Source organism: Anser anser (genome assembly GCF_964211835.1).
Source record: "Anser anser genome assembly, chromosome: 4".
In the NCBI taxonomy this organism is placed as follows: domain Eukaryota; kingdom Metazoa; phylum Chordata; class Aves; order Anseriformes; family Anatidae; genus Anser; species Anser anser.
In genome coordinates this window covers 59,357,248-59,370,677 of record NC_139724.1, presented here as the reverse complement: position 1 = coordinate 59,370,677, position 13,430 = coordinate 59,357,248, and the positions used below count along the sequence as shown (strand labels likewise).

At 42.7% G+C, this 13,430-nt stretch overlaps 1 protein-coding gene across 1 annotated transcript; it reads right to left on the bottom strand.

The window, feature by feature from the left end:
• Positions 1-6,523: 6,523 nt before the first annotated feature.
• On the bottom strand, positions 6,524-12,953 carry CCKAR (cholecystokinin A receptor). The gene is made up of 5 exons (XM_083832741.1): positions 12,548-12,953; positions 11,523-11,774; positions 9,297-9,558; positions 7,688-7,815; positions 6,524-7,055 (listed from the first exon to the last, which is right to left on the bottom strand). The coding sequence occupies exons 1-5, from the start codon at positions 12,666-12,668 to the stop codon at positions 6,532-6,534; spliced, it is 1,287 nt and encodes a 428-aa protein (XP_083688867.1). The 5' UTR covers positions 12,669-12,953; the 3' UTR covers positions 6,524-6,531.
• Between the last annotated feature and the right edge of the window lie 477 nt (positions 12,954-13,430).

The window sequence follows — 13,430 nt, the reverse complement described above, 5'->3', positions numbered from 1 at the left end:
TAGCTGAAAACTCGCTACTGATTTTCCCGCAGCTCCCTTCCAGCCCTGACCCTCCACGAGCCCAGAGCCCTGTCTGCAGGGGGGCAGCGGGTTCCTCAGCCCCCTCGGCGGGCAATCAGCAGCGTGTTACAGTGGACCTAGTGCACGTGGAGTGTGAAAGGGAAGGGGGGGAAGGCTGCTGTCCTTGTGCCCTGTCATAAAGACAGCAAGTCAGTCGCGGTAAATGCGAACACAGGGCTGTGGGCTGAATTTTGAGCCAGGTTCAGAGAAAGGAAGCAGCTCTGGTTACTCCCCACCTGCCTTCGGCTTAGCAGTGACATGCTGAAGAGGTCAGGTGTGGGAAGTCCCACGGCAGGTTTGTAAGCTCCTAAGAAGGCTAACAGTATTTTTGGCTGTATTAGGCAAGGTATCGCCAGCAGGTCAGGAGAGGTGATCCTTCCCCTCTACTCAGCACTGCTGAGGCCGCACCTGGAGTGCTGGGCCCAGCTCTGGGCCCCCAGTACAAGGGGGACATGGAAAGCGTCCAGCAGAGGGCCACTGAGTTGATCAAGGGACAGGAGCACCTCTCCTGTGAGGAAAGGCTGAGAGAGCTGGGACTGTTCAGCCTGGAGAAGAGGAAGCTCAGGGGGATCTCATCAAAGTGTATTGATATACCTGAAGGGAGGGTGCAAAGAGGACAGAGCCAGCCTCTTTTCAGTGGTGCCCAGTGCCAGAACAAGAGGCAGTGGTCACAAACTGTCAGACAGGAGGCTCCATCTGATCACCGGGCAGCACTTCTGTGCCGTGCGGGTGACGGAGCCCTGGCACAGGCTGCCCAGAGGCCGTGGGGCCTCCTCCTTGGAGACCTTCGGAGGCCGCCTGGACGTGGGCCTGGGCAGCCTGCGCTGGGTGGCCCTGCGTGAGCAGGGGCTGGGGCGGGTGGACCCTGAGGGCCCTGCCAGCCTCAACCATCCTGCGAGTCCACCTTTCTGTACAAGCAAACACAGCGTTCCCAGCTGGCGGAGGAGTTCTCCCCTGGGTCATTTTTTTGTCATTTCCCTGGGTGATGTTCATTGCAATGTCCCTGTGGGCTCAGCTCAGTGTGTCATCCTTTGCTGGGCCGTGAGCTAGGCCCCTCAGCAGTCGCTAAATAGTCTCAGAACAAGGACTGGAGACACTGTGCGTTTTTAAAAAACTCCTGGCTCTGAAAGCGAGCTAGCAGCATGAGCAGCCCCTCACCTTTCCTATGGTTTGGGGTTCCTGGCTGCCCATCACGCTTGTTTTGTGACCCCAGCGTTTGGAGGACGTTCACAGGAGCTATGCTGGGCTCCATTCACCATTTCAAATCAAACAGCATAAGTAGCATTTCTTCATTCTAGCAGGAGATTTTTAAAAACAATTAGTAACTGCCAAAATAGCAGGAAATCAATTAAATAGCGTTTGCCCCATAGGTGATGATTCCTACTTGATGTTTGCTACCTGCTGATGATAATGAAGATGATTTCTTCTCGTCTCTCAGTACAGTGGACAACTGGCACCTCACCAGCTCAAAATTGGTGCTTTTCTTACACAACTGGGGGCATGAGACAAAGAAAACTCTTTGTGCCATAATTATCTCTAGAGATCCAGGTAAATAACTCCAAGCAGGGATGATTTGCCATTAGGCAAGCAAAGTAGGAACTTTACAATTCAAGAACATTTCCTTTGCATTTTTCTCCTTTGGTAGGTACCTAAGGTAGCCTAACGAGCACTGCAGGAGGAAAAATAAAAATGTAGTGCTAGAAATGGGCCTTCTAATAAACCACTTTAAGGCACACGTTGCTATGATGTGGAGGCTGCTGGGGTCAGGTATGGATTGTGCATAAAAAGCTGGAGCTGTTTAACAGAAATGAATAACACATACAGAAAAATGGAGAGGAAAACCACGGTCAGAGGGTGAGCAAATTGCTGACCTGTATGTCAGAAATGTGACATTAGGAGTTACACTGCTGACACAGTAGGGGAGTGATTTCATTGTTCTGGGTCATATTTTAAAGGAGAGAAATAGATACTTTGTTAAAAAAAAAAAAAAAAAGAGAGAGAGCTTTTTAAATACTCTCTACTACCCTGTCTGTGATGCTGAAATCAAAAGGTGCTGTAATAAAAAGGCTCTCTTTTCATATAATCCCTAGTCAAAGCCATTCATTTTGATCTATCTTTCTCCTCTAGAAAACAGGCATGTTTTGCTGTCAGGAACCATAAGTTTAGCTCACCATCCATTCAATTTAGACTGAGGAAAAAAAAAAAAAAGTCATATTTACTAAAGTCCTGAGAAGTGGAAGAGGAAGTAAGTCTAGTCCTGAAGGCTGATGAAATTCTGTGCACCTTGATTTGTACAAAAAAGCATCAGCTGTGGAAAAATGGGCATCTGAGAAAATAAAGGGGATGAGTAGCTATTAAAATTATCTCAGCACCTAAACAAATACTTGCAAGAGGAACGCTTCCTGAGGAAAAGCATTAAAAACTGTATTCACCATAGCAGTCATGAGGTTGCAAGAGGGCTTGATCACAGCCAGCACATGTCCACCACATTCTTCTCTGCATACACATAGCAAGGTTTGATAGCAGAGTACCTTGAATTCAGAACACTGACACACGGTTGTTCATCCACATTTTCCTGGCATCCTCTAACCAAGAGGTCCCGTGAAAGGCAGCGATCTGCAGGTCTGCCTTCTGCCCAAGTGCATTTCTGAGTGTGGGCTGTGCAAGCTCCTGCTTTTAAGGGAAATAGTGTCAAATGCTGCTAAAATCCATGTGAACATTTGTCTATTTCTCTGGTCCTGCCTGAAATAACCTATTCCAAGCTGTAGAAGGGCTGTGATAAACCGTGGTGCATGACCGTGGGCTGTGCTCTCCCAGGCTCTGGGGCAGCAGGGATGGAGGAGCAGGCGGCACCGCGATGCCCAAAAGCGGCAACATCAGAAAAGGGGCCACAACTCGTGTGACAGGGATGTAAACCTCCAGTAGCTGCAGCTCGATACCTGCGTATTGGTTTTAATTCAGAGCATACAGACCTCTATTTGGCCTGAGCAACAGTGAAATATACTCGTAATTTGCCCCCCACTAAGTGCTGTATTTTTAGGCACCTGCCTTTTTATATCCACATTATTACAGAGGTTGCAAGGATAATGACAGAAGTAGCAAAGGAGGATTTGGATATTATTTTAGTGTCAAATTTTTGTTTTCTGAACGAGGATATGCTGCTGTGGGAGCATGCAGGGATCTGGTACTCAAGAGAGACGACGTGGGAGCACACGTAGGGTTGTGGGAAGTGGCTGCAGGATGGCTGCGCGGGGACGCCGCAGTCGTGGGAGGGAGAGGTGCTCGGCACGATGTGCTTCGGGAGTCCGTCAGCCTGAGGCGAGGGGAGAAGTGAAGCCGAGAGTGCTTTCTGGGAAATAAATCTGGGGAGGGAAATAAACCTGTCAAAGGGGAAAAAAAGATCTAGCACTTTGTGGGGGAAAGTAGCCTAGAGACTGGGAAAGGTACAGAAAAAAATGGTGACATGCAGCTGGAAGAGATAACAGAAAGATAAAAGGATGAGAAAACCAGGGAGAAAGGGGAAGAAGAAGAAGGCTTAAGAGACTAATGGGCATTCTACATCTGAAATATATTGTTTGGATCTCTTGCTTTCCAATTTGTGTGCCACATCTGGGAAAGAGCTTGCCTTTTGATACCTTTGCTGCCAATTGTCAAAGTAAGCTGTTATGATAGGATTTCTCCCTCCAAACCCTAAAAGTTAATGATGCTAAAATAAGGAAACGACATGTTTAATCTGAATTAAAGGGATTGGGAGAACTCCACGACTCTCCAGGTAAGAAATGACACCTTTCAGAGCCAGGGAAAATGCCACAAAGATGCATGCACGTGGCAAAGATCCTGAAGTCTTCTGTTCTAGGAGACCAGGCAGAAGATGACAAAATGGCTGGATTGCAATATTTTATTTAAAAACTTAATTCCTGCTCCTGCTCCAGAATCTGGCTGAAGGCTCATGACTTTGGGAGCTAGGTGAAAGAGCTGATACAAAAAAAGTGCACAGGGGGCAATCGAGGGGAAGGGCGACACGTGCACAGAGCCAGCCTTGGGCAAATGGAAACGTGTCCTTTCTGGCAAGCTTCTGACCTTTCCCTGCCTGCCTCCTGACCGTCACTCCATCGGGATCTTCCCCTACCTGCCTCTGTCATCACCTCCAAATTGTGTTCCCTGACAGCGACGAGTGGGGCATCCATCAGAGACCCTGCTCCTCTCAGCCACAGGTGCTGGAGGCTGCAGGGGACCTGTGGCCTGATTATGGCATTGCCAAAAATGTCTTTTGCCTCTCATCCGAAACCACTGTCCTCGGACTGAGTCAGTGGGAGTGGGTGAGCGGTGCACGTACTGCTCAACAGGCTCTAAAGGTACTGGAAAGATTACTCCTGCAAAAAAGAAATTGCTCTTTAAAGTGGATACAGAAGCGTGAAGGAGGCTGTCTGTGTATACAGCACATAGACAGCAATACTCACGTCCAGTGTATCACTAAAGCGTGATTTTTCTTATGTAAATAACTTTTAAAACTATGTCCTGTAATAAAGCCAGAAGTTCAAATGGTATAAAATATTTTTTAAATATTTTTTTTCTCCTCTCGTAGTTCCACATAAATCCAAAAGCTGCTGCGTTTGTTCCTTCAGTTTCGATAGGCAGGACAGGTTGGTAGAGGGTTTCCTCGTGCAGCCTTAGGTGAAGTAAACTTTTCATTTCATTTCATTGTTATGAACTAAATCCCATAATTTAATTCAGTGGTTTGCAAAAGGTCAGATAGATGTCGGTAGTCTCAGCACAGTTCCAAGAACAGCGCTGTTTTATTAACATGGCAGGCAGAACATTGTTTCTATGGATTTTGCATAAATACTGTTTAGAATTTTATTTTAATTTCCTGTCTGTGGGCAAGCTGGATGCAAAAAAAAAAACACCTAATAGCTAAAGTTGTGTACTAAGTTATATGGGTAAGCCACTTCGGCCAATAACTGAGTGCAGAACGTGGCTCTGGGTGCTTGGAACTCAAACTACATTTCCAATTTAAAATCATCCTGTAAAGAGATCAGATTTTTCTGATTAAAACCTTGACAGTGGTTATATTTAATATCCACATCTACATTCCATGCAGTGCTTAATTTTAATCTCTGTCTAATAACAAATCTACTTAAACGATATTGACTCAGCCAGAAGATTGAAGCATCTCCGATGGGATATTTTCACAAAACAAAATGAATTATATAACTTTTCCTGCCTACCCCATAGAGCAAAGTGCATTATCTGAACACCCACACTCGCCCATACACCACACAGTAAAGAGACTGAATTCCTTGCTCAGCAAAGCAGCAGTAATTACATCATTCGAAGATTTTTCTGTGTTGAGTCTGTTTACATATATGTATAGTTGGGGAAATTAGTTCCAAAGTTTAGGAAGAAAGTACACTTTGTGATAAAGTCTGTCAGTCTGTGCTCATTTTTTGTGCTCTTTCTGCTTTTCTAGTGGCTTTTATTTTCATGTGTGTAGTACTGCGATAGGAGTGACTGCGAATATATTTGTGAAATGTGTTATTACCATGGGCATTGTTACAGGTCTTAAGTGCCATGTCTTTTGTATGCGCATCCCTTTGCCTGTATCCCTCTGCTTCCCAGTGTGACAATTTCCATGTCAGCCTTTGGGGTCCATCTCAGATCCTGCCCCTTGCATGCATGGGTGCTTGCAGCTGCAGGGAAGAAAGCTGCTTCTTTGTGCTTGTTCTACTTTTTTTTGTTTTGTTTTTATTTAAACGGAAAATACATGAAATGATCTAAATTTATAGTAGGTTATTGCCGAGGTGAAGAATGCATTCCATACACACTTAAAGTCATCAATATTTATTTTCATTTTATTTAAAAAAAAAAAAGGATGAAATTATTTTACATAAAAGCATTATTTTCACATGGACAAGCCCATTCTCCCCACACCAAAATTCTTTTAATTGACTGTGACAGCAGAATGATCTCAACACGTATTAGTTCAGCTGAAACAATGTGAAAAAATATGCTACAAATGTAACTGAAAGATTTTGATTATAAGGCAGAGATATTGAAGTAAACACTGTAACACATGTATTTATGTTTGAGGAGAATCCACTAGCATCTTGGAAATTTTAAGAGATACTCAGAACTGCAGCTGAAAACGGAGCTAAACTGTTGATGTTAAGGACGCCAGTTTTTTTACAGGAGAATTTATGACAAATAAATTTATGACCACCTTTTAAGGCTTTGTATAAAGTCCCTTATCTTCAAAGAGCCCTCTTTCTCCTTTGTACTTTTGAAAGGAAAGTGATATAAAGCTCGGAGAGGGTTAGCATTCATTTCAATTCTCACCACATTTACTGTCAGCTGAAGTGTTTCATTACCTCAGAACTAAATCATGTTCAGCTGATGCCACAGTCACTTTCCCTCACCAGACAATAACCACCTGAATTTCTGCAGGGCACTTGCAGCCTCTTCTGATGCAGCTCACGGGGGTGCAGGTACGTTCATGTGTGTGTAAGAACATTTGGAGAGCGAAGCCCGTGTCGTCTTCCCCTCCTCTTCATCGCCAACATCTTTTATTGCAGGAGGCTTTTGCTTAGCGCAGCAGGTGAAAGTGGCTAGAAAGCCCATGCGGAAACGCTTGTTCATGAAGCAATATATGATAGGGTTCACGCAGGCAGAAGTGTAGGACAACAAGTGAATAAAGGAGATGGGAGCTCCCGAGAGATGCAGGTCTGCTGAGGTGGTGTCAAAGGCGCGCCAGGCATTTACACTGAAGATGGGAGTCCAGCAAAGGAAAAACAAAATCACTATCACCATCAACATGCGGATGACGAGTTTCTTGGCCATCAAGTTGGCAGAAGAGCTGCTGCTTCTCGCCCTGTCTATTTTGCTGTTGCTCAGAGCAGAGAGCTGTTGCAATGGCACTTTCCTTTTCCTTTTGGATTTTTGCAGGTAGCATCCGTCCCCATCCTCGTATTTGGCACTGCTGGTACTTATTTTCCTTTCTGTACACATAAAGTAGCACTTAATTAGATGGCAGAACATTTCTGACCAATGTTTCAACATACAAAAAGAAGGGTGGAATCCAAGTCTAAATATATAATTTATGGCTGAACAACTGCTTCAAAGAAAGCACTGTCCTAATTTTGTGTCGATCATATATTGGCTGCTCTGTGTCCTCTATCCCCCAATATTCTCACGTTTTAACTCTACACAAATTGATGCAAAAGAAGTGAGAACACTGCTCAAGTATGTACTCAAGATAGTTTTCAAGTTTCTATGCTTCTACCTTAATTTAAAATTTTTTAATGGTATTTATTGATGGAAATGGTCCTAATCCATAGCCAGAAAACAGAACAAAACAAAACAAAAAACACCTTGATGTATCTATAACAGTTAGAAATTTAAAGCATCCCACCTGGTGTTTTTTCAAACAAGCCATAGGTGAAGAATTATTGGCTAGAGAGTAATGGAATCACTTCCATCAACAAATAAATGAGTCTGACATCTTCATGACCATAGCCATATGGTCACTATAACAACATTTGCAAGTAGAAAATTTTCCTTATAGTAGCCTCAAGTTAACTGCTCACATCTTAAGCTCTAACTTAAAGAAATAACCTAAATGTGTTGTTACCTCTTGAAGATTTTCTCTGGCTGGCATCAAATTTTATTCCTCTGTACAGTTCCAAAGAAATTAGGCCATACGCAACCATCATTATAATCCCAGGTATAAGAAAGAGTATGAGTAGCAGGAAAGTGTACCTGAGGAATCGAAAGACAGGCAGTGACCAGGGAATAGTGCAAACCACAAAAGAAAAAAATATTTTGTCTCCTTATGAGAATCTTGGGAGGGGGATTTCAAGATTTTGCTGACATTGTTTTTCATGCTGATACGAGGTTTCGTTTTGACAGCCCTGGAAATCGGAAGCTTTCAACTTCTCCTCCTCCCTGTTCCACCAGAAAAGCTCAGCAGGAGCAAGGCTCTCATGGCTGCAAAACACCCATCATCCTGCCTCCCGTGGCCCCGGGGAGGTGGGTGCCTCGGAGGAGACGGGCTCTCTGCCCACACAGGGCTCCCTGCCGTAACCAGACCAGTGCTGGGTGCCCTGCTGCTTTGAATGGTGCAAAAGCTGCCTTGCAGAAGCCACCTTGGGTAGCTACTGACCCTCGATGGAGTCCCCGGTCCTGGCTGTCACTACCAGAGTGAGGTTCGGTGTGTGTGTGTCTCCTGGCCGTGGGCTGCGGCACACGCAGGAGGGACAGAGCAGCCACCGCCAGGGCTCGCAGCCCTGGGGCCTTGCAGAGCCCCTTCTGTGCCGGGAGCGCCTTTTGCTCGGTTGCCCGTCAGGTTCTGACTTCATCAAAGGCAGCTTCTGTGACATGAATACTAGTTGGGGAAATCATTCTGTTTAAACACCTCAAGATCCCACATCTCTCCTGCTCGCTGGGGCTTGGGTGCAAACTCGTCTGCACACCTGAGAGTCTGCAAGGGTGCCGTGCAGAAGGGAAGTTCGCCCTGCAACCATCCCCCCCACCTGCGCTCATACTGGCGAATTCCTGAGACTACTGAAAACTTAAATGCAACTTTACTGTGTCTGGGGGTACGCCATGCTGGAGTGGTGCGTACTGTAATCTGGTTCCCAGTTCCAACTGACTGTCAGGAGCCAAGAAAAAAATAAATAAATCTTTCTTCTTCTCACTGCCAGTTAAGGAGTTCAGTCATCGTGCAAGGACACAATGCCTAAATGCCTGCTGCTTGATAGTGCTACTATTTACTCACTCTGCCTAGGTAGGACTTGGGGCACTGTCTCCCCCCTCACTTTTCTGTCCCTGTTCTCTACGAGTGACCAAAAGGCTGAGGTCTCGAGAAGGGTATTTGCAAACTCTCTGAGTTTTCATATTCTACCTCTCTGCTTCAGAGGACCCTCAGACAAACAAAATAATGTCCAAGGCAGCACACGGAAGGGCGCTTGTATGTGTTTTTCTAAGATTAATCATGGATTTCTCTGAAAATACTGTTTAATTAAGTTTACACTTAAATGAGTGGAAGCAAAAGTCATGCAAGAGTCAATGTAAGCAGCTTAAAAATGAGATTTTTTTTTTAAACTTTTTAAAATAAGCATGATAGAGGTGTAAATATTTGCTGAAGGTTAATACTTGATTTTCAATAAGCTTAATGCTACCATGAAATCCCGTTTTCCACTAGATAATTATGCATTTGCAAACAGTCAGTTATATCTTACCAGGACTGCTGAATGACATCACTTGGCCAAAGGAGCCGACACATGTTTGCTGTGCTGTTGTTATACTTGGTAAAAGGTACCAGTTTGCTGTAAACTGGGTATGGTGACATGATAGTAAAGGAAACACACCAGGTAGCAGCAATCACTTTCAAGGCGTGAGATTTGGTCTGCCAGACCCTGGACTGTAGAGGCTTGCAAATGGCACTGTATCTCTCCAGAGAGATGGCAACCAGGTTGAATGTAGATACACTTACAGAGATACCTGTATGTATGAAATAAAGAAAAAGGTTGTTTTCTTCTTTTAAACGATCTTGTTATTTTCAAATAATCTTGCTAACTTTCTACATGCATGGAGAAAAAATATATAAATATACACTTCTCTGACTCTACAGGTCCAAGAGAAAAGAGTCATTTGAAAAAAAAAACAACACAACAACCCCACAAAATTCTGATAACAGGGAAAGAAGACACTTTTCTTTCTAACTCTTCTCTTTACTACTGTGATTTATACACTACAGTAATAGCACTTCATTTCAAACAAATGTCTGAAACAGCGGATTATGCTGTTAGTTACTATTTTAGCACAAACGTTCATAGTCACTAGTCTATTTTATTTTTTTATGTGTCCGGCTTGATCGGGGATCTGATTTCCTCATTTAACAGAATTAAATGTTACCAATTTTATGTAAAAAATAGATGCTAATAGAGTTAAAAAAGCAGAAGAAATGAAGTCATAAAGCTGAATCTTTGTCCTCAAAGAGCCTTAATTTCTCCTGTTCATTTGTTATAAAATATAATGCAGTAATATGCATTTCTGTCACTGAGGTGTCCCAGTTTATCACTGAAAAATTATAAACATTTTTGCTTAACTTTGTCACAATTTTTTATTTCATTGAATGAACTTCCATGTAACAATTATTAGGAATGCTTCAGTGTCAGTCAAAATATAAAGGGACAATACCATAATATTAGTTTACTTTACACAAATTATCTGTAATTTCACACTAGTTGTCCTGCATCTTAAAACTAAAAATTAAGAGCATAGTTGGTAGAATCAATATTAGTGTCTATCTGTCAACAGAGACTTCTTAATCTGAATTGCTAATGGGAAACATTCACATTATGATTCTTAAAATAAAACACTTTCATAATTAAAGTGTGCGTGTTCAGAAATATTTCACTGTTTGCTTTTTTATAAATCTACACAATGTGAAATAAAAGAAAGATGACAATGCTTTGGTAATTTTTATGGTATTTATGGCAGCAATTCATTATGGTTGTTTAAACACGGCCTTTAGCTTTTCTGGTTTTATCTACAAAAAGATGTTGGTTTCCCATTCCCACTTTAGGTGTGTACTTTCACATTACATCAAAGTTCTCAAGGGCGCAGGTTAAAGGCAAACCTGACTTTCTGTAGCTGGAGGTCTTCTAAGGTAGCAAAAACTTTACATAATGTTCTCTTTTTCTTTTTTCTTTTCTTTCTTTCTTTTCTTTTTTTTTTTTTTTTTTAAGAAAAAGGGAAACCCACAAGAAGTGTTGGAACTGTGACAAAGTCATTTACACAGACATACATAACATAGCACAAACATTTTGAAACTCCTGAGTTGACCTTCACAACCAGAGGGGGCACAGCAAAGCGTACAGAAGCGTTACTTCCTAAAGTCAGTCTGCAAGACCTGCATCTGCACAGTCTGCATTTTGTGGTCGCCTGTTGAGCTCTGATCAGACCTGCTCTGCTCTTAAAAAGCCCTTGCTCTGACTTCCAGCTCTGCAGAGGGTACCTGCTTTGGACTTTTTTTTTTTTTTCCTTTTCATGTATAGCTGCTACAAAAAGTCTGTGGGCAAAACATGCCCTCAGTGAGATTGTACAGCCCTGTCATTTCTGATGGCTGATCCGGATACTGCAAATAGCTCTGCCAGTGATGGGTAAGCAAGCAGACGTGCCAGGTTCCTCGTTACAGCTTGGTCATGCAAAACACTTCTCACCTAACCCAGTCCTGTAAAACACTTCTCTGTGTAGTTAAAATTCAGTGGGTACCTCTGTGTTTTGCTGGATCATGCTGAGGAAACCAGAACCATGAAGGTTTGCCCTACAAAGTCATTTCTTGGTGATTTTGGTAAATGTTCAATGGCAGGTGGAAACAGCGATTTGCTGGTCTTTAATGGCCTTCTCACACATATCTCGCTAGTTTATCTTCAAAATAAGTATAAACTTCCAAGACTTACCCATGAAATAAGTGGCAGTTTTGCAAACAGCACTCCCGAAAATAAAATCTTTCAGCAGGTTGGGAATGAGAGTGAATGGCATGCAGAAGAGGCAGAGCATCAGGTCGCTGACAGCCAGTGACAGCAGAAACGTGTTAGTGACTGTTCTCATCCGTTTGTTTCGTATCAGCACTGTGATTACCAGAATGTTCCCCAAAACACTGAGCAGAAATATCAAACAGTACAGCAGAATCCGGATTATCTGGTGCAAATCTGAAAATTGTCACAGTGAAAAATCAGGTATGAAGTATACAGAACATAGATGGCTATTATATGATTCATTCTTTAATCAGAAGGTAAAGCCTTTCAAAAGCCTGCCAGTTTCTAGTTTTGCTGAGGTTTATGTCTTTACATCAATATAAAAACTGCAGAAGTTCTGAAACTCTTAAATTTATTTTGATCTACCTGAGTTGCATAACATTAAAATTGGACACACGCAATACAGCGTGCTCCTAGAGAATTAAATACAACTTCTGAAAAGCATGTTTTGCTCAAAGTACTTTATGTGCACTGCCCAATCACCATGAAAATCCCTCCTTTATGCAAAAGTAAGAAATGATACAGCAATCAAAAACATTTTAATACATGGATGATTTTTTTTCTAGCCTCACGGTGTTATAATTTCATATTTAATCACTTTCATACACACTATCAGATCAGATAACTCCATTGCTATGGAACTGCTCAAAGAGTCAAAATTGTGTTTCTCCACGTCCTTACTAGAGCCGTTTACATTTTGTACCCAATATTGCTACTGTCAGTTTTCCATTCTATCTGAATTTTGTTCCGGTTGGAGGTTTACCTCGGAAAACCATACCAAACCATACTAAAACCACACTATATTCTTTCCTGCCTGTTTCCCATCCTAACTTACCAGCAGTTAGTTGATTTTGCACCTCCCTCCTTCCCCAAAAGCCTCATGTGGCTGTTTCTCTATCTTCCAGCTAGAATTAAAACTGCCCACAAGATTTACTTTCTGTACATACCTCTAGAAGAATAAGGCGGATCATCCACACAGAAAAAAGTGTCATTTTCCAAGAGGATGTCACACAGGAAAGCAGTGATATTGGTGCCGTTCTCAAGCAAGCTCGCTTCAACTACTTCCATCCTTCAGGATCCACAGGTTAGCTTCTAGGAAGAAGAGGGCTGGCTTGTAACTATCTGCCCATTCTTTCAGTAAACAATATCTTTCTGAATGAAGTCTTCAGGAGGAATACCAGAGAGGCAGTGCTAGAAGTAAGCTCTTTAACCATCCGTCAGGAACACCCTGGTCAGGCTGAAAACAGATTTATGTCAGTGGCATGCGAGGCAGTTTAGCAGAGCAGGGCATGCACACAGACACAATTCACACATATGCACATAAGCACACATCCCCTCCTGTACTTTTTTAGATCCACCCTCTTCTGCTACTGGCCTACTGTTGGGATTATAAACAGACCAGAAAAAGATTACAGCGTTAACCCCTTGCAAGGTTGCTTCTGTTCACATCTCTGCAATATTTCTCAGAGGGATGCTGCTGTTCCACAGCCAATAAATCACAACCAGTGAGAGATGAGAGTGATAAATCTGTCTCTCAACCAACAACATTTGAAATGGCCAGAGGAGCTGAATAAAAAGGCTCAGAAGGGAAAAACATCAAGAAGATTTTGCACGCCTTATATGAAAGTGATTGCTTTCTTCACATTTTTCAGAGCAAACTGAAGACTGGGTATGTAATTGACTCAGGAAAAAAAGAGCTGCTACTTCTAGCTCATTTAATGAAGTGCTAACTTCATACCAAAGCTCTGTATGTGCCTGATCCAAAACCCAGTAAAGCCGCAGAAAAACCTCACAAATTTCAGTGTTCCTGGATCAAGCCTTATGAAAAGT